This window comes from Bubalus kerabau, chromosome 20 (assembly GCF_029407905.1).
Source record: "Bubalus kerabau isolate K-KA32 ecotype Philippines breed swamp buffalo chromosome 20, PCC_UOA_SB_1v2, whole genome shotgun sequence".
NCBI lineage: Eukaryota > Metazoa > Chordata > Mammalia > Artiodactyla > Bovidae > Bubalus > Bubalus kerabau.
The window spans coordinates 53,555,013-53,576,462 of record NC_073643.1 but is presented as its reverse complement, the minus strand read 5'-3'; the positions used below and the strand labels follow the sequence as shown (position 1 = coordinate 53,576,462).

Below are 21,450 nucleotides of genomic sequence, written 5' to 3'. Positions count from 1 at the left end.
ACCAATTTTACAGAAATAAAAAGGTTATAGAGGAACACCAAGAACTACAGCCTGTCAACAACTTAAATAGCCTAGTTGAAATGGACAAACTCCTAGAAAGAGAGAAACTACTAAAACTGATTCATAAAACATTAGGAAATTCCAAAATTAATGGTTAGTTACACAGTTTCTAACAATTAGGCTTTGAAATTAGTTCCATGGTAGGTGAGAGTTTAGTCTTCCCTGTATAGAACTCAGGGATACATCCTCTATGGTGAAGTATAGGCAGACAGATCTTTGTTGAGTTAACTTCCTGGTCAGTTGGACACCACTTGTGCCCTGCACCTCTCACCCTTTAAATTCTACCCAATAGGAACCTCTTTGTCCACAGCAATAGGACCTCTTTGTCCACAGCAGTGACAAAGTTAGTAATACTTGATTTTACTGGTTCTTCCTTTTTTCCTTTTCACTTTTTGCAGTCTCCCACTCTTGTTTCCCAAATCACTTCTCAAAATAAATTACCAATAAATAAATAAATAAATAACCTACATGCAAAAAAACCCTTGCCTCAAGTCTAGATTTTTCTCCCAGAAAATAGTGTCTAAGAAAGGCTTTAAACAGGACTTCAAACATCCATTCTTTCCAACTGACTTCTGAAGATTAGAAGATCTACTGAGACATGACACTGTGGTGGAAAGAGCACAGGACTTCTTACCAGACTAGGTTCAATTTTGAGCTCTCTTATTTAACCTACTTCAACTTCTTCAAATGAAAAATCAATACTGTTATACAGTCAAAAGCACTCTACAAACTTTAATGTGTTTTACAATAATAAGTTACCCTTATTATTAATAAGATGAATCACACAGAAAAATATGTTCATGTCTAGATTCAGGTAAAAAATACAAGATCAACTTACAGTAGCTGTGTGTGAACGTTAGTTCTGTGAGTAAAAATTTCTGGTCTCTGATAGTGTGGCTCTATCTGTAATGCTTTAATTTTTCTTAGAAAGGAGAATGTATTACTTCAAGAATTACAAATAAAAAAGAAAATATTCTATTATCGACATATGCTTTCTGGCATAGGGTAGAGTTTCATGCCACAAAGAGAAGCAAATCATATAAACAAGCTTTAAGTTTAAAAAGTGTATCAGAAGCCTGTACTCACTCAAAGCTTAGGAAGAAGCTATTTGGTTTCATTTAACTCCAACAGAAATAGAAATCGAATGGCTCACTGTATAATTAAATGCTGTGTTTGGATGAAGGTTCTCAAGCTCATTCCCTGAGCTGCTTTCAAGGGAGTCCTAAATACCCTAGAAGTAAATGTAACATGTTGTGTTAATGGGTACATGTGGATTTTTCCAAGAAGTTATTTATTTTTACCAGCAAATAATAACAACAAAAAACTTTAAAGAAATACTAGATGGGAAAAACAAAACCACCAAACAAAAGAAATATTAGGGGTTAGTATTTTACTGGTGTGTTTCCAACACGCAACTCATATCTGAAAAATGAAAGGAAAAAAACTAAAAACTACAGCTTTGTTTTCAGGATTTGAGCAGGGGCGGGGGGAATGGCTGCCTTGCTTTGTCTACATCCAAGAACACAGTGTGCAGCTTTATGCTGAGGCTTCATTTACAAGATCTAATGGCAGCTTATGGGTTGGGTTTAATAGCTATTCAAAGACTCTAACACTACCGATTTTTCTGTTTAGATTTTATATTTTTGATGGCTTAGAACTTTTCTAACACAAAATCCTTTGCATTTCATCTAATGATACAGGTGACAGGAATGAAAAACACCCAGGACATTCTCAGTGTCATGACATTCGAACAAAGCAGTTTTACTGTTGGTTTCACTGCTGGGCTGACCTGAGGTACAGGTGACACATCACATTCAGAAGAGTTATCACAATAAAGAGCCGCCCACTCTGATCGCAGTGGAGACCACGGGTAACACTGCCATTTGCGGAGCACCCAGTGTACTGCATCCAGCCCCAAACTGTAAATAACTGTAATTTGCCTCCATGGCAGCAGATTTATTCTACAAATAATTTGTGGTTAAATCTTATTAAGCCTTCACTCTAATGGAAACAGCATCAAAATAAAATGGAGGATAATCCAGTTTTACGCATGACTTAGAAATAAAACTAATACTCTGTGCCTGCCCCACCAGTCCTATGTGTTTGTCCAGAACCCTCTCCAGCCTCCCAACTCTACCATATTAACAGGTTAACAAAGAGGAAGAACCCAACTGAGTCCAGGTTTCATCTCACTTTCATCTAAATGAATACACTAATAATAAAACACAAGGATTGCCCCATCATGAAGAGTTTAATCGTAGGGTACCTATAAGGTCAGTCAGGACTGAAAATTCTTCTTTATAGTATTTAAATTACTGTGCTTCAAAACTAAGAATCAATTACTGAGCTCTCAATGAAAAGAAACCCAAGAACAAAAAATTGACCTTTCTTAAAAAACAGTAACTGCTTGCCAAGCTAAAAAAGTTTATTTATGCCATGCAAATTACCTTAGATATTCTCTTTCCACTGTCTTAATTCAGTCAACATATTGCATTTGCAAATCTATCTACTGTAAAGAAAATACCCACCCAGAACGGCTAGGAAATTGGGCATTCCATTAAATTTTTCCCCGATACAGACTATTAGATGATCAAACAATATGGTTACAAAACTAAAACACTACTGAATGTAACACATTTTATTTATTAATTCAGAAGGCATTTTAAGAATAATGTAAATGTGAATGTTAATTAGACTAAACAAAATTTAAGTGTAGCATTTATAAAGTATCTTAACAGTAATTGATATGCCATGGAATAATTTTTTGAATAACTTATTGCCACCTTAGGGAGATACTAGAAGACAGAGGAGCCTAGAGTGCTGCAGGCCATGGGGTCACAAAAGAGTCAAACACAACTTAGCTACTGAACAACAAACCACAAATTATTTACTCTGCCAACTATCTTTCTTATCAGATGCTATAAAATACCAAATAATTATTTCGGTTTCTTAACTCTTACAGATTGCAGATAAAAGGGAGTACTTTCTGTCTAAAACGACAATGTAAGTGAAGGTAGGGGGCAGAAAATAAAAAAACCAAGTAATTATGGAATTATTATGGGTCAAATTAGAAGCTTTGTTAGACCGAAAGCACAAGGGTCTTTATTTACAAATCTCGTGTTCTGGTCACATTATACTCCAGTAATTAAGAACCCAGCCAAAATCCAGTCCATATAGTGTTAGTGTAAGATGTTTATTAGCGTGATTTATTCAGCACAATGATCACATAAAAATGTTCCAATGTACAAAACCATTGAAATCTATAATCACAAAAAATACAAACTTAGGTGTGTAAATAAAGTTATAAAAATATTATTTAAAAACAAAGCTCTACATTGGGCCAAAGAAGAATAAGAGAGAGAAAGAAAGAGAGATTGCATATAAGAAACAACCATTTCAATAGAGCAGCCTTTATCAGTCTGGCTACCTCACCAGTGAGATCCTGAGCCACCAGGTATGACCATCACGGCAATACAGCATTTTATTACAGGACTTCATATGAAGCTATATATGAAATATTACATATATTTCCTTCAAAATGAAACATCCAAGTGAAATACAGCTAACAATATATACGAAAGTTTAGCTGGCTATTAATAGAAATTTTCAACAATTCCATAAATTCAAAATGAAAACATATTTAGAAAACAAAAACAAATTTCAAACAAAAATAAATATGACAAAATGGAAATTAAAGTGGAATAAGTCAATGTCAATAATGAAGCGTGAGTGTGTGTCTGAACACAGCCATACCACAGGGCTCGCACCCAGGCTTTTCTACCCACCTGTTACCTAGACAAGCTGCAGAGATTGCGAAAGACGTGAAAGGAGGATGTCAAGTATGACCTTTAAAGTTACCACTGTCAGTTCTGAAAAGTTCCTTTGCCAGAAAAAAAAAAAAAGGCAAAAGAAAAACATATGAGAAAGAGTTATGTTTTATTAGATGTTCTGCTCTCCTGTGCTATTTTTCAGATTTTTCTCCAATGGTAAGAGTTTTCATACTTATCAACTGCTTAGAAGGCAAGGCTAAGCACTTCCTCTAAAATGTGCCTCCTGTACTGTCTTCTCTCCAGAACCCACAAAAGGAATTCCTGGCAAAGGAACAAACCCTTGTGACCACAGGAGGGAACACTTTCTAAATTCTTCAAGTCATTGCAGAGATTTGGTTTAAACTTTCATAACATTCTAACTTTCACATCCCAATGTACTTTTGTATCAGAGGATCTAAATGTACATCTTGAAATCTTCCTCAGAACATAGTGCTAAATATTCAACCTGAAACAATCAGTAGCTTAGTGATTATAAAAGCCTACATAGTAAGAGGACAGAAAAATTTTTAAAGAGTATCTCACATTCTAGATCTTAAACCATTACTCCTCTACAATATCAAAGCATGGCCCATGCTTTATATTCTACTTTTATAAATCCAATCAAAGCTTATCATTTGAAAAGTTCCACAGTGTATGTCCCAGATGGTTTCAGATTTTTTTAGCTATTATTTTGGAAAAATGAGGAATGAGAAAAAACAAATTCCAACTGGGACAATCCTCAGAATGTGTAAAAATAAATGATGAGGTTTATGGTAAAGGACTTAACACACAAGTCTTCATATGTGACCCACCAGTTCTACCTCAGGCTGCACAAAGACACCACCAGAGTTCTAAAGGAGGCAAACTCTGAACAGAGCTTGAGTCCAGTCAGATAATCATTTCATTAGAAACCTGGTAACTGGTTGTAGTTCTTCAATGTGTTGCCATTTAACTTCTCAGGTTGCTACAGAAAGCTATTTTCTATCTATATCTACATCCCAATATTCTAACAATACAGGATTCCATTTTCCTTAACTTACCAAGTTTTTTTTTTTTTTTGATAGCTCATGATCAAGCTAAGAAAGAAATTTTGGATATGAAATTCCATACATAATAACAAGGCTGTCAAATTTTTAGGAGAATCTAAGCCTGCACAAATAGATCATAATTTCATAACAGAAACCATTTCAGCCCAAATTGCAAATAACAAAGGATGATTTCATTTGAGGAAATATTTCTCAAAGTTTAATCAGAACTACTCTAAATTAGAAAACTTTAAATTAAAACAGTTATCATTATTCAAATGTTAGTAAGGTGGAGAGAAACACAGGTAGCCTGAAGGATGAGTCTACCCTAAAAGCAAGCTTACAGAGGGAAGAAGAAGGAGAGGAAGAGGGAGGTTCACTGCAGTACTGGTGGACTCGATCCCTTTATGAAAGCGCACCATCTCATTTGCTGTTACAGTACCCTGACTCAGGTTGAAGATCGGAAAACCGAATGAAAAAGGCCAACTAAAAATGTTTAAAGAAAAGAAAAATGTGAGACTGAATTAAATGATAAAATGAGTTTTAAAGAGAACGAGAAATAAAAGACACTGGACGACCCTCATAAAAACACTAGGATTAAAAAAAATCCATCTGGTACTTTGAGCTCACAAAGGGAAAGCAGGTTCCATCAAGCCCTGCGGAGCACAAAAGGAAGCAGGTGGTTTGCTCAGGAATCAGCAGAAATGGGCCCCGAAGAACTACCCTCAGGTTCTTCTATATCGTGTCCAGGAAGGAAAGCAAAGCTCTGCAAAATGCTGAAGGTTTTACAAGTGTAACGGTGCTTAGGAAAGATCACTGGTCTGGTGTTGCAGCAGCCCCAGTGTTGAGAGACACGCTAGGCTTCTAGGAGGAGAAAAATAGAAAGGGAGGGAGAAGTAGGAAGGGGAAGGAAAGGACGGAAAAGCACAGGTCATTAGTAAACAGCAAGTTCAACATAGCAAGATGCTCATAAACCCTTTACACTGTCAGCAGAGCAGGTCTGCTCTTAGAACTACAGATAACATTCTGAAGGAAACAAAAATGGGAAATTTCAAAACGGCACAAAGCTACATGCTCCAGTTAGTGAGGGCCAAATTGGAATGCTGTCATAACATGCTCCGAAAACATGCACTCTTTGACCGCTTCCTACCCCTTCCCATCCCCTATGAAACATGCATATTTTCAGTAAAGCACCTGCTTTAATATAGTCAAGAGTTCAAATTAAGAAGATAGCATCTCCCCAAGTGTGCAAACTATACACTAGGGCGGGGAGGTGTCCAAGAGCAGAAAGACCTGCTCCCATAATGGCAACAGAGAGTTCATAAACAGTTGGGTTCTGTTTTTGATGCCACAGAACTAAAGTCTTCAAACTGTAAGGGTCAGGCTGCGTGTTTTTCCTGTTTTGTTTTTCTTTTTTTCCCCCTGCACTATTAAGCTGTGGCAGTGGGAAAAAACTGCTACATCAAGTTTAAGTCTCCTCTGGTCAGACCTGACATCCTGCTAGAGAAGAAACCTACTCTAGTGGTGACAGTCTCTTCCTTACCAGACGAAAATGGGATTCATTCTTCCCAATGGCGAACCGAGTCAATCCCCCTTTTTTCCCCTGGCACTGCCACCTTGTTAAAGAAAGTCAAATCTATTCATTTTTAAAAAGTTTATGTTCAAACTTCTCCTTTAGTCGCGGGGATATTTCTCTAAATATTTTCTTAAAGCCTTTCTTAAAGCTTATATAGATCTTTGCTTTCAAAGCAGGCACAGACACAGTCAATACCACATATGAACTAAGATTATAAAAAAAAAAAAATCACAAAAATTTCAGTTCACAAAACAGAGAGAGAAGTAAATTTGCATTTCTTGTTGGTTCCAGCTTTTAAAGTACAGTGTTCCTAATTAATGAGTTTCTAGTAAGGATTTACTGTCACTGGGTCAAACTAACATTCATAAAAATAGAACCTGGGTGGAGGGAGGGGAAAAAAAAGAACCTAATCATCAATAAACCTAAGGTATAAAGATGTATACAACATTTCTAAAGGTCACAGGATCAGGATAAAGAGTAAATCCTAGAATAACTGATAGTGCTAACAGAAGGCTCTGTGGAAGCCTTAGAAACCGAAATCCTTCGATAACTCAAGGCAGGACTTGTAAAGGCTGAGGTATGCATGCAAGAAGAGAAACACAGCCACAGCTAGTGCCGGCCTCCCTACAGTAATGTGAAGCCAACGTTATGCCCCAGCTAAACAGAAGTCCTTTCATTTGCGTCAACAGCATCAGCCTGATTGTTCAATTAAGCAAATTAAGTGCAACTATTTTTAAAAATTCAGTATGGCTCTCATATTAGCTACCTAAACAATTTATTTACAGAATACATTCCTGTGGACCCTGCTACTGCTTCGAAAATTTTGCTCACTACAAATACACAAGGGGGAACCACAGTAACTCAGTGCTAGCCCTGGTAATGGGCTAGGCGTTACAGACAAATTTCAAAGTAACAGTTAAGGGAAAAAAAATAAAGACAAAACAGACTGAGGGCCCAAGAGAAAGGAAAGAACTTTCAATTTCCAGCTCACAAGTTTCGCAAGTGAGCCATGGAAAGAAACTAAGTGCAGTCAGGGACAGACCTGCTCAAAGAGTTGTGGCAGCCAAAGGACTCCACACTACACATTTTGATGATGGTCATTCTGCATCAAAAGTCTATTATTAAGATTGACCCAGCTCTTGAGTGGCACAACTGTAATGTGAATGTTTTATTCACAAAATATCAAATGAAATTCACTCTCTCCACTATTGGAAATGTTATGGGGCAGATGCCCTGGATTTAAATACAACAACCAAGAATAAGAGTACCCTGACAAATAATCCATATGCTCCCACCAACAATCCTCCTCAAAGGAGCTGATCAAGGTGTTAGGTGTTTACCATGACTGTTTCACCCACACATCTGAGGACTCCTGGGAACCACTTACCAGTGACATCATTCCGTCCTATTCCGTGGTCACCATTAGCGAGCACCGCGGCTTGAGAAGATGGAGTACCTACAACGACCACAAAGGATAATTAGCCACTCTGACAGAAAAATGAAAAACAGATGCCACTACTGTCTACCTACTAGAATTTTTGTCACTCTTCATAACATTAGCTTACAGCAGATAAAATCTGTCCAAAATTTAAAGATCAAATGAAAGGAAATCCAAATACAGAGAACAGAACTAAGTCATTAATTTCTACGGCATTCAAACTCTAATAGGAGCCACAACTACAGGAGAAGCCTTCCTTACAGCAAGTCAAAGTCCTTCCTGCCCTGTACGTTGTCAAAGACTATCATTATACTCACTAAATTACCACAGAGAACCAGTGGTTTAGAACCAGTGATTCAAACCAAATACTCCAAGGACACAGACTTTCCTGGTGACCCAGTAGTTAAGAATCTACATTCTAATGCACAGTACGCAAGTTTGTTCCCTGGTCAGCAACTAAGAACCGATGCAACCAAAAATAAATAAAACAACTGCCACATAACAAGTCTGAGGTCCCATCACTGCTCCTTTACATGATGATTACCTGGAGGTCACTGCAGCACTTCTGGAAGCAGTGGGCTTTTTTTTTTAAAAAGAAAAGCTATTCTTATAGACCATGTGGGCTTCCTAGGTGGCTCAAGGCTAAAGTATCCGCCTCACAAACCAAAGACGCAGGTTCGATCCCTGGGTCAGGAAGATCCCCTGGAGAAGGAAACGGCATCCCCCTCCAGTATTCTTGCCTGGGAAATTACATGGACAGAGGAGCCTGGCGGGCTACAGTACACAGGGTAACAAAGTCAGACACGACTTAGCGACTAAACGAAAACAACATATATGTGCGTCTCATTTCCTAATAACTTAGGGTACTGAGCATCCTTTCACATGTTTGCCAGTCTTTCATTTTCTTTGATGAACTGATTTTTTTGAACTAATTTTTTTCTTTGATGTTCAGATTTTTGGGACTATTTTTTAATTGGGTTGTGTATTTTCTTATTATTGAATTTTGAAGATTCTTTATTTTTCTGAATATAAACCCTTATCAGGTGAGTTTTGCAAATATTTTCTCCAATTAAAGTATTTTCCAAAAACATATACCCAAAAAACATGTTTTAATTTTCTTAACTGTGTCTGTTGAACAGCAAAAGCTTTCCATTTTGATAAAGTCTAATTTACCATTTTTCTTTCATGTTTCCATGCTTTTGGTGGGGTATCTAAGAAATTTCTCCCTAACTCAAGGCCACAGGATTTTCTCCGATGTTTTCCTCTAGAAGTTTTATGGTTTTCATTTACGTTTCACACTGAGCCCTTTTTTCTGTGGTATTATAATTTGGGCCTGCTGCTGCTGCTGCTGCTGCTAAGTCGCTTCAGTTGTGTCCGACTCTGTGCAACCCCATAGATGGCAGCCCACCAGGCTTCCCCGTCCCTGGGATTCTCCAGGCAACAATACTGGAGTGGCTTGCCATTTCCTTCTCCAATGCATGAAAGTGAAAAGTGAAAGTGAAGTCGCTCAGTTGTGTCCGACTCTTTGCGACCCCATGGATTGCAGCCTACCAGGCTCCTCCATCCATGGGATTTTCTAGGCAAAAGTACTGGAGTGGGGTGCCATTGCCTTCTCCGAATATGGGTCTAGGTTCATATTTTTGTACACTGATATCTAATTGTTCCTTAATTTCACTGATTCCTTTGTACCTTTGTTGAAAAGGTGCAACTGACCATATTACATGTAGGTCTGTTTCTGGACTCTCCTGTTCCACTAATCTATAAACTTACCCATGTGCCAGTATCACAATACAATTAAAATACAATTGATAATTTTTATTTTATAAAATCTTAAAGTGACATCATGTGCATCCTCCAAATTAGGTCTTTTCCAAAATTGTGTTGTTATATTTTAGTGTTTTTGCTTTTCCATATAAATTTGAGAGACAGCTGTTGATTTATTAAAAAAAAAATTCTGATGGGATACTGACTGCTCTTACTATATAGATCAATTTGAGGACATATAACCTTTCTGAAAGGCTCTGACTATATCTAACATTCAGCAACCTGCCTAGCTCTGCAGTTAGCCTGCCAACCCAAGAAGTTCCTGCAAATCCTCTTAACCTCACAGATTTTTCATAAGACAAGTAAAAGTCTAGAACATATGCTACTAAAATATGAAATGCAAGAGTTTACTTTGGAAGACAACAAACTACAATGTCCAAGCTTCTGGGTCTCACAAACCCAATGCAGAAAAAAAATCTTTCATATAAACTCACTGAAAAGATTATTCATTCTGTTATCTCAGGTAACAGAGGAACAACTAGAGAAAAACCTAAAAGAATACGGCAGACAGAAAAGAAAATATCAATTAACTGGAACAAGAGGAGGAAAATAAAAGGCACAAAAGATAATAGACTTTTCTTAAATACCCAGCATGCATCATGCACCATGCTAGGGTTTCACATATTGTGTTTTACTTATCAAGAGAGAGAACAAACATGAGCTAGAACATATTTCACACAAATAAATTCAAATTCACACTCATACAGTAAGCTTATAAAATGTATTCTTCCTAGCTCAAGAAAGAGTGCTTATTTTCAAAAATCCACCTCAGTTTAAAATACAAATTGCAAAAAGAAAAGAAAATGTAGGCTATAGGAAAATGCATATTACAAAATGATATCATCTTTTGGCTATAAGCATGATGAAATCTTTTTTAAATGTGATAATAGCCCATGATGGCAAAGGTGTAAAAAAAGGGTTATCTCATACACCACTGGAGAAATATAAATTGAAACAAACTTTCAACAGTTTACCAAATTTTGAAATACCAGTGTAACAATTCATTTTAGGCAGGTAGTTCATGAAAAAGATATAAACGTACACAAAATTGAAAGTAAATAGGATGCTTAATGTGGCATTGTTTTAAAAGTAACAAATGCCTACCAGGAGATTCACTAAGCTGTGAAATAAGATGCAGCTATTAAAAGAAATGAGGTAGCTAATATAGGAAAATTTCAGGATGCCAAATGCTATTAAAGAAAAAAGCACATATATTAAAATATAATCAGGGACTTCCTTGGTGGTTCAGTGGTTAAGAATCTGCCTTGTAACACAGGTGACAGGGGTTCAATCCCTGGTTGGGGAACGAGATCCCACATGCCTGTGATGTAACAAGATCTCATGTGCTGCAACTAAGACCCAATGCAGCCAAATAAATAAATATTAAAAAAGAAAAATATATATATATATATATAAAATCACGTTGCTTTTAAAAAAGAAAGGAATAAAGTAAAAGCAAGTATGACATAATAGCACTATGAAAAACACACATAAATAATCAGGAAAAATATGGAAAAACATATACCAAACATCACTGCTAACTGCTAAGGAATAAGTGCAGGGAACCAGAGACGGGGGATTAATAGGAAGACCTTCACAGATGTATACTACTGTTTTAATTGAGCACCTTAAAGAGTGGACAGATAGCAGACTGAAGCACACAGGCCAGCTTCAATATGCTATCACAAGCAGTCAGAAGTAGCAGGAAAGATTTATTTTTTAAAAAAGCAATAAAAGATCTAGAAATCAAGAAGGGCACCCCCTAGCAGACCAGAAATTACAAGAAATATCCAAGTAAATGAAGCAAACAGACCACCGTGAGAAGAAACCCCAGCCCAAAGAAGGCACAGGAAGGAAAACAGCACTCCTTGGAGGTAACTCTAGGCTTGGAGACAGCCGTAACCGTGGGATTTCAGGAAAAGCTGCCACACCAGTCCCTACTTCCCCCATGCTCTCCCTCCCTCACCCACAACAGTCAGCTTTGTGCCAAACCCCAGATGGGAAAAGACACTGAATGCCTTGGCACAGGAGGAAGCCCTCTCACCGGGTGAATGGTGATTCCCAGAGGCGCTGTGGGGGGAGCCCCACACTACACCTGGCAGCACTGTCACATCCCTGCCAGAGGCAGGCGGTAGCAAACAGTCGTGTATCACAGGGAATCTCAAATAGACAACAGTATGGCCAAATAACTAAGGAAAACCACTACCAAAAAAAAAGACATCACATTCAAAGAGAATAAGTTATCACTCAGGGAAACAATGCTGACTTTTAAAAAGAAGTATGTTATTTTCCTCTTAAGGATGAAAGAAAATACCATACATCCATAAACAAAAGCAAGCCCCTAAACAAAGTGAGTATCTAATGATTAACAAATCCTTTCCAGGTTAGGGAGTTTCCAATTCTTTGATTTTCCAAAATTGAAAGAGGTCATAATGAGGTTGTCATCTGATAGGACATTAAAAATAAATTTTAATAACACAGAGTTATGGAATTCTTAGCATAGAACTCAAAGAACTGAATATATTGCTATAATAAAGCTCCCATTCTCACATAAGAAGCTGTGTGAATAGGGCTTTTTGGCCGTTATTATCTATGAAAACAGGAATAAATATTGTTAAGTCCTTTCCATAGTAGCAAAAAAATGGTTACTCACAGATTTAGAATTTAATCAAGGAAAATAATACAGCAAATAATCTCACTAGAAAAACACTTCCAGGGAATACCCTGGCAGCCCAGTGAATAAAACTCTGAGCTTCCACAGCAGAGGACTCAGGTTCAATCCCTGGCTGGAGAACTAAGATCCCACAAGCCACGCTACGCTAAGTCACTTCAGTCGTGTCCGACTCTGTGTGACCCCATAGACGGCAGCCCACCAGACTCCCCCGTCCCTGGGATTCTCCAGGCAAGAACAGTGGAGGGGGTTGCCATTTCCTTCTCCAATGCATGAAAGTGAAAAGTGAAAGTGAAGCCGCTCAGTCGTGTCTGACTCTTAGCGACCCCATGGACTGCAGCCTACCAGCCTCCTCCGTCCATGGGATTTTCCAGGCAAGAGTACTGGAGTGGGGTGCCATTGCCTTCTCCCACAAGCCAAGCAGCCCCCCCAAAAAAAATCCAATCAGATTCAACTTTTACGATTGGTAATAATTTGTCCAAAATTGTGACAAAGGTCACAACTGGGTACTACTAGTAATTGTGATGATAAATCTCCTCTGGATCAAGTTATACTTAGGCTCCTTTGGTTACAGAAACTTTTTACATCAAAATTTAAGTTTACATACTTGTTATAGAAATATAATTTACCCAAGAAAAAACCTTTCAAGTTTAAAAATATATTCCATTAGGACAGAAGTCTATGACAAATGCAATAGAAATGAGGGTTCAAGGGATCAAAAGAAAGATTTGCATTTCCAATGATAAAGAACAGCTTGTTCATGCATTTTTAAGTAAATGATAATAGGAATCAAAATGCTATATATTTAGAAGCATTTGGATACATTTAAAGGACTGATATAACTATTATTTTATGTGGTAAAAATGAAACTTGAAAAGTACATACTTTCCAACAATGTAAACTTCTGCTTAAAAAATTTAGATGTCAACTTAAAAATGTACAAAGAAAAAAAAAAAATGTACAAAGAGCATAAAATTTTTGAGAATTCCCACATGGGTATGTGACTAAAAAGTTTCAAGATTGCTACTTCAGACAAATGCAGAGTTACAAAGAATGGTTTATACATTCTAGTAGAAAAATTTTCAAGTGGCAAAGTAAACAGAGGTTGAACCCATTTGTTTAAAACTTACAAATTTCTGTTTGTAATTTACATAGTAAATAATCCTAAAAGATCTACTTCTTCTTAAAAAATAAATAGATAAGTCAGAGTTAGGGGAGATTTTCACTTACTTGAATTTCAATTTTTCAAACAAAATTTTTACTATAGACTAGTTTTTTAAATTTACAGAAAAATTGTGATGCTAGGACAGAGATTCCCATATACCTACACTCAGTTTTCCATATAAGAAAAGATGGCCAAAAGAAGCTGGGTTGTTTCCAAAGCAAAGGCAGATTGATATATGATGATAAATTCATATGATGTTTGCCCGAACATTCCTGTCTACACCACACTCTGAAATGTCTACTCTAAACCACTTCTATTCTCTTCAAAACTGTAACCCCTTCCACCTCCATTTCTCAGCATTATGACCTCACCTCTTTCAAAGAAAATAGGAAGCCGTGTCAGAAGAGATTTCCTGCCCCTCTACCACCACACACAGAAACCTAAAGCCTCTGCCAAGAAACGCTTCTGCCCATACCTGCACTTCCTTCCAAAGACAAGCTGCCTCTCCTTCTAGTCTTGAAATCAGACATTACCACACCCCTCTCAAATCACACAGCTCTTTATTTGCTCTTTTCTTTTGGCACTTGACTACCTTCACTAATGAACTGTAAACTCCTTGAGGTCACAGCTTTGAGGTTCATTTTTCTCTCCTTAATAACACAGCATTCTCAACAAACATTTGCATAGAGAATCAGTGAATGACTGGAATAAATGTGACTGCCTGTGTGTGTACGGGGCAGCAGCCAGGGACAATAAGGAGGGAGAAGGCAAAAGCAGGAACTCCTAAGTAAACCTTCAATTTCTAAAAAGAAAATTTCAGAGACTGTACTTTTAAAACACTTTAATTTTCTAATTTTCTTTACAGTGAAGTTTCAGTTTTATAATCAAGGGAATAAAGCTATTAACAGAAGATTTCAAATGAGAGCAATACCAGAGCCCATGAGTCGTGTGCTATTTCCTTGTTTTCAGGACCAGACATGCCTTCTACACAGGGGAGGGAGGATACTGCTGTGGCTTTACAGAGCGATCTTAACATAAAGATGCCTGCATCATTTCCAGAGCAAGAAATTTTACTGTAAGAAACAAATGCTCCTCCCAACTTACCTGGAGTCTGTGCCTAAGAAAAACGGAAACGTTTTATCTCTGAGGAAAGGATATTTTTTTTAAAAGTACATGAAAGATAGCTGGATTCGGATAGTTTATTTCTTTGGTATCTCTGCCCTATGCAACTCTTAAGAGTTTCTCAGCTACAGATAAAACATGGTAAATTAACCTCTTAAGAATTCTCTGCTTTTCTTATATACCAGGTAGGGTACCATTACTATGAACTATAACTGTTAGTACTATTTTTTTCTATTCCAAAAAGAAATTTAGCTAAGAAATAGAGTATATTTTCAAATCAAAGTCAGAAAACAATTTTTGCAAAAAATTATAAAGAGGGTTCAGGATCAGACACCTACACCTAAGTGAAGACCTACCACTTTAGTCTGCAGACTTACAGTTACCTGTTAGTCTGCACCTTAACATAACCCAAACCTGAATAAGATGACTTCAGTTCAGCAACAGACCAGATGATCTCAGTGCAGCTTAACAAGCAATGATTGTATCTCTACCATGTGCCAAGAGCAGTGACCTCTCTAACACACATCCGACGAGTTTCCCGTTCGCCTCTATCTCTGCACAGACCGCGAGACTCGCATAATGTTGCTGGACGTGTGTCTCCTTGCTTCCACTCTGCCACTTGTCTCACTTGTCATTTGACCTCTTGTTTCTTATCACTGAGCAACCTGAAGCTGCTGGTACTGTGAACTTATTCTGTGCCTCTTTGCTTTTGCTAAATGTGTCATTCTGCCAGAATATAAAAATAAACAAAATACTATCCCTATTCTAGAGTAGCTTGAGTGTGAGACAACAAATAGCTTAATTATGACTTTACAAGGGCCTTGAAAAGGGCAGGCTCAGGTATGAAAGGCACTTACCAAGGAGAAGAAAAGACAGAGGCGGGTAAGGGGCAAGTCGTGAGCAAGGATTGCAAGTCAGGAAATGTTCTTGGACAATTACAACAATCATAAAGGATTTTTTGTAGACCACCACCTTCAGCCAAAGCTTTAATTACCATCACCTCCAGATGTGTATCTCCAGCCCTCAATTTCAGGTTCTTTTATCTAGCTCCCTACTGCTCTTGACTAGATATCTTCTCTACTATCAGATAAGCTGAAATTCTTACCTTTCCCTCAAAATCTACTCCTTCTACAGCCTTCCCATCTCACAAAATGATAAATCACTCCTTTTGGTTGCTCAGGTCAAAATCATCTCGATTCATCCTTGCCAATGTAAAGGCTTGTACCTTCAAAGGAGCAGCTGAGTGAAATGGTATGGGTTAAGTTGGATGGAAGTGGGTTTAAGAGGGAAAGCAACTGACATTAGAGAGTAGATATATTTGCTTCAAAGAAGGAGCAGCATAAACGAAAAGTAAATGAGAAGGGCATAGATTGAGACAGAATATTTTTTCTTATGAAGAAAAAAATTAGGGTATATTTGATGCTGATGAATGACCCAGAGAAATGAATGATACAAGAGACAGAAGAGGCAAAGGCTATAGTAGGGCCCTTGAGCGAGAGCACGAGCAGTTCACTCCTGAAAGTTACAGTAACGGCAGAGCAAAGGACACAGGAAAATGTAGGTTAGGAGACTGGTTGAGGGGGTAGGTAGTGTATCAATTCTCTTATGCTTGACTCTACTGAATATCTGGGCTAAAAGCCCTCAAATGAACAAGAAGATATAAAATAGTTGTCTAGGAAAGTAGAAGACTTTATAAATTTATATAACGTAGTAGTAGAGTTCTCAAGTTCATGCTCTTTATGCAAATAAAATAAGACTCTCATTTACATTTCCCTGAACATAGAGTTTACAGGTCTGATAATTCTTTTGACTTAAATAAGTGAATCTTTAGTTATGAAAAACAGTGTCTGTGAGACATTAAATAAATTACAAAGTAAGCATTCATGAACACAGTATGGTTTCACAGAAAGAACACACAGTTTTAAATCACAAGATTTGGCTTCAGGTTGTGGTTCTATCACTATAAACTAAATGACCAAATACTATTCCCTTGTACTAAGAAGTCAGTCCTGGATATTCATTGGAAGGACTGATGCTGAAGCTGAAACTCCAATCCTTTGGCCACCTGATGCTAAGAATTGACTCATTGGAAAAGATCCTGATGCTGGGAAAGACTGAAGGCAGGAGGAGAAGGGGACGACAGAGGTAAGATGGTTGGATGGGATCACTGACTTGATGGACGTGAGTTTGAGCAAGCTCCAGGAGCTGGTGATGGACAGAGAAGCTTGGCATGCTGCAGCCCATGGGGTCGCAAAGAGCCAGGCACAACTAAGTGACTGAACTGAACTCCTGAGCCTTAAAAACAGCCTCATCTGAAAGAGGGGTAATACCCACCTCCCAGTCACCAAGAGGACTAAAGCAATAACACTGGAGGCAGCACTGTGGCAAATGCATTTTGTGAAGTAAATGTCAACTACTATTATTCTCATTGTTATTGAACTATAGATTGAACAACCATATTGATCTACCAATACAACTACAGATCTTCTGTAGACTGATCACTAGACTACAAAGTAACCTTGAGAACACTGAAATTAACTTTTGCCTTATGAAAAACTCATTAAAATGACATTACCAGACTAGATCATAATTGCAAAACTAAGAAATAAGCCACTTACCAGAATAAAAAAAAAGCAACGCAATGAGTTTAGAAGAAAATAAAAGGGAGATGGAGATTCTAACCATATAACAACTAATGATCTCAAAAATCTAAGCTCAAGAGAGAAGAATAAAAACATTACTGCAGAAAAAAAATGAAGTTTTACAGCAGGAAAAAGGTCTGCATACTTCTCTGTAGATAAGACATGGGTTCTAATCATGGGAAAGCTGTGCACTACTGGGTAAGTCTTCATTCAAAAGATGCTAAACTGTCTTCTTTCTGATTTCCCAGAGGACAAGACTACGGCTTCAGAAAATGAAAACATTCTCAGCTAAATACACATAGCACTGAAAACAACACAAGTTTTTTAAAACTAATCACATGCTCTGAGATAGCTGTTACATTTTTTTTCTCCTGCAAGAGATTTCAGAGTCCCACAGCTGGCAAATCAATTGGCAGAGATGGGAAACAGCAAGAAGCCGAGAAGGCATGTGTGCTGTGAAGAAGAGAACCACAGTAAGTCCGCGTTGGGCAAAATGGCGAGGATTCAGCATGGTCTCAAAGCAAGGCCTCCTCCTTTCCCAAAAGTCAGACCTGTGCCAACGTCGCCCTCTGGCGGCCAATGAAGTTAGTTGCGAAGCTCCTCAACAGAAAGCCCCAGTCAGCTGAAGAAGGACCATTCTGAGGATCTAGTTGTCATCCTTCCCAGGATTTACTTAGGCCCTTTCTCTAAGACCAGTGTTTCTCAGTCAAGGACAGGCATCCAAGTCACTTGCAAGAGACTGTTAAAACACAGACTGCTGGGCTTCCCTGATGGTTGAATGGTAAAGAATCTGCCCTGCCAACTCAGGAGACATGGGTTCGATTCCTGATCTGGGAAGATCCCACATGCCTCGGAGCAACTAAGCTGGTGCGCCACAACTACCGAGCCTGAGATCTAGAGCCCACCAGTCACAAATACTGAATGAAGCCCACACGCCCCAGAGCCCAGGCTCTGCAACAAGGGAAAGCAACTAAATGAGAAGCCCAAACACCACCAACTAGCGAGTGGCTGCCGCTCACCAAAACTAGAGGAAGTCCGAGCAAAACAGATTGCTGAGTCCTATCTAAGGTTTGCCTAAGAAATGCATTTTGAACAAAGAAACTATAAAGAAAGATGAGTGCTGAAGAATTGATGCTTTTAAACTGTGGTGTTGGAGAAGTCTCTTGAGAGTTGCTTGGACAACAAGGAGATCCAACCAGTCCACCCTGAAGGAAATCATTCCTGAATATTCATTGGAAGGACTGATGCTGAAGCTGACCTCCAATCCTTTGGCCACCTGATGCGAAGAACTGACTTGTTTGAAAAGATCCTGATGCTGGGAAAGATTGAAGGTGGGAGGAGAAGGGGACAACAGAGGATGAGATGGTTGGATGGCATCATCGACTCAAAGGACATGAGTTTGAGTAAACTCCAGGAGTTGGTGATGGACAGGAAGGCCTGGCCTGTTGCAGTCCATGGGGTCACAGAGTCGGACCAGACTGAGCGACTGAACTGAAATAAGGAAGCTCTTTTCCTTTCTTTATTGATGTCTCCGAATAACCACCTCTCCTCTTCCTCCCATTTATCCTAAGTTAAGCCTTCTATAAACAAGGTGGTATGGGGGAAAAAAATACCAAAAATATGCTAATGGCTGTGCTGTACTTAGTCACTCAGTCATGTCCGACTCTGAGACCCCATGAACTGTAGCCCACCAGACTTCTCTGTCCATGGGATTCTCCAGACAAGAATACTGGAGTGAGTTGCCATGCCATCTTCCCACCCCAGGGATCAAACCCAGGTCTCCCGCATTGCAGGAATTCTTTATCATCTGAGCCAGCAGGGAAGCCCTGCTAAAGGCTAAGTGAAGGCCAGCATGCAAGTAAGGGGTCCTTTGGATCCACAGACACAAAAGGACTTCAAATCCACTCCCAGGTTACAAAGACTGGTGGTGGGGAGGGGGACACCAGGGTGCTGCCCTATGTGGTGCAGACTAGAAAAAGCTGCCACTAAAGCAAAGACAAGAAGCCCTGTGCCCTAGAGCCCTTCTCCCCTATGCAAACAAAAGCTTTCAGCTGCTGGGGGAGAAGTATCAAACGCTGTCAATCCCAGGGCCAGGTGAAGGCCTAATGCAGCTGGGGAAGGAGTAAATCCCCTTACCTTAGGGAGGAGCCAGAAAAATTCTGAGCCCAGGATCCTACACCAATGCTTAGAAAACCCTATCCATGTAAGACGGATAATATTACTGAGATAATATTACTCAACCATGAGATACATGCACACAGGACTGAGTCTAAACCAAAACCAAAAAACAAAGATAAACAAAACTCCTGCCCCTCCCAGGCTACCCAGCCCTCTTCTGACATGGGAGGGGAGAGAGGGCCTCCGGAGGCACAGGTGCACAGCAGAGGCCAAAGTGGAACAAGGACTGACAACAAGCCTTTCAGCCCCTCAGCCCCTACTCTAAGAGCCAAGAAAGAAGCACTTACCCAGTAGTGCAATGAAGACCACCACAGTAACAACAAAGCCCAACCCTAGTTCAGCCCTAGCCTCTACACTCTGAACTAACTACCTAGTAAAAAAGAGATATGCCGTTGTTGGGCTGTAACCCACAGGTCTACAAGGTCTTGCCCAGTTCCAAGACTGAAGAAAGAGCCCACAGTCAGAAACAGAGACATCAACGGTGTAATGGATGGGGGACCTCACACAGCTGAAGCAAGGTCCTGGAGTAACACCTCGCCATGTGCAGTGGAAGGCAGGCTTAGGACATGGAGGTAATCTTTGCTCCTAGGTGGCAAGAGTGATTATCAGTTATACAGGACTTGATGTCAGGAGGGCTCATTAGGCACCAGGAAAACCAGTGGAGGGGCACAGCCCTCATGGCCCCTTTGATAAAAACAATCATCAGCTGGGAAAGGACAAGTGTGTAGGAAGGTCAGTCATGTGAGAAGGGCATAGGTGAAGCAGGCCCTGGTCGGACAGGGTATGTACATACAGACAGCAAGAGAACAGCCGTCTTGAGTAACCTAACCATACACTCATTTCCAGGCATAAATCCTTTTCTAATCTCAGTCTCTGTTTTACATGTGAGGTCTAGAAGTCACTCAGAAATTAACACACACATAAAAAGTACCAGAAAAAAACAGTGAAGAGACAAAATAATCAGACTGAGGAATGACCCAGATATTTAAATTACCAGACAAATATTTAAAAATTATGATTAATGTGTTAAAGTCTATAGTGAAAAAGATAGAAATATGCATTAACAAAATTTCAGCAAGAGATGGAAGCTCTAAAGGTCACACAGAAATGCTGTAAGTTAAAAACAGTAAAGATATTAAAGATAATAAGAATGTCACTCAGGGTTCATTATTAGACTCAATGCAGCCAGCAAAAAAACATCAGGGAACTTGAATACAGGTCAAAAGAAAATACCCAAAATAAAACATAAAGAGGAAAAAAAGAGGGAGGGAAAAAAACCAAAGCATCCAAGATTCCTGGGACAATATTCAACAATTTAACAAAAAAGTAACTGGAATCCCAGAAGGAGAAGAGAAAAAGAAAGAGGCAAAGCAGAGAATAAGCTCAGTGAGTGCCAGGAAGGCAAAACATCAGCTAGGGCTCCCCTGTGGTCCAGTGCTAAGATGTCGAGGTTCCAGTGCTCTAGGGTCTGATCCCTGGTCTCACATGCCACAACCAGGAGTTCGTGTGCCACAGCTGAAAGATCCTGCCACAACTAAGACCTGGTGCAGACAAAGAAATACCTTTTTTAAACTAAAAAGCCTGTTGATGAAAGTCAAAGAGGAGAGTGAAAAAGTTGGCTTAGAGCTCAACATTCAGAAAACGAAGATCATGGCATCTGGTCCCATCACTTCATGGGAAATATATGGGGAAACAGTGGAAACAGTGTCAGACTTTACTTTTGGGGGCTCCAAAATCACTGCAGATGGTGACTGCAGCCATGAAATTAAAAGACGCTTACTACTTGGAAGTAAAGTTATGACCAACCTAGATAGCGTATTCAAAAGCAGAGACATTACTTTGCCAACAAAGGTCCATCTGGTCAAGGCTATGGTTTTTCCTGTGGTCATGTATGGATGTGAGAGTTGGACTGTGAAGAAGACTGAGCGCCGAAGAATTGA

General features: G+C 39.0%; 1 protein-coding gene across 10 annotated transcripts in view; it reads right to left on the bottom strand.

The window, feature by feature from the left end:
• MAP4 (microtubule associated protein 4) overlaps positions 1–21,450 on the bottom strand; it is a 156,909-nt gene that overhangs the window by 72,034 nt on the left and 63,425 nt on the right. For all 10 annotated transcript variants that reach the window (XM_055558141.1, XM_055558143.1, XM_055558144.1 and 7 more), the window contains exon 3: positions 7,858–7,926. In XM_055558141.1, coding sequence (XP_055414116.1) covers positions 7,858–7,926 — 69 coding nt within the window. The remainder of the gene's footprint in view (positions 1–7,857; positions 7,927–21,450) is intronic.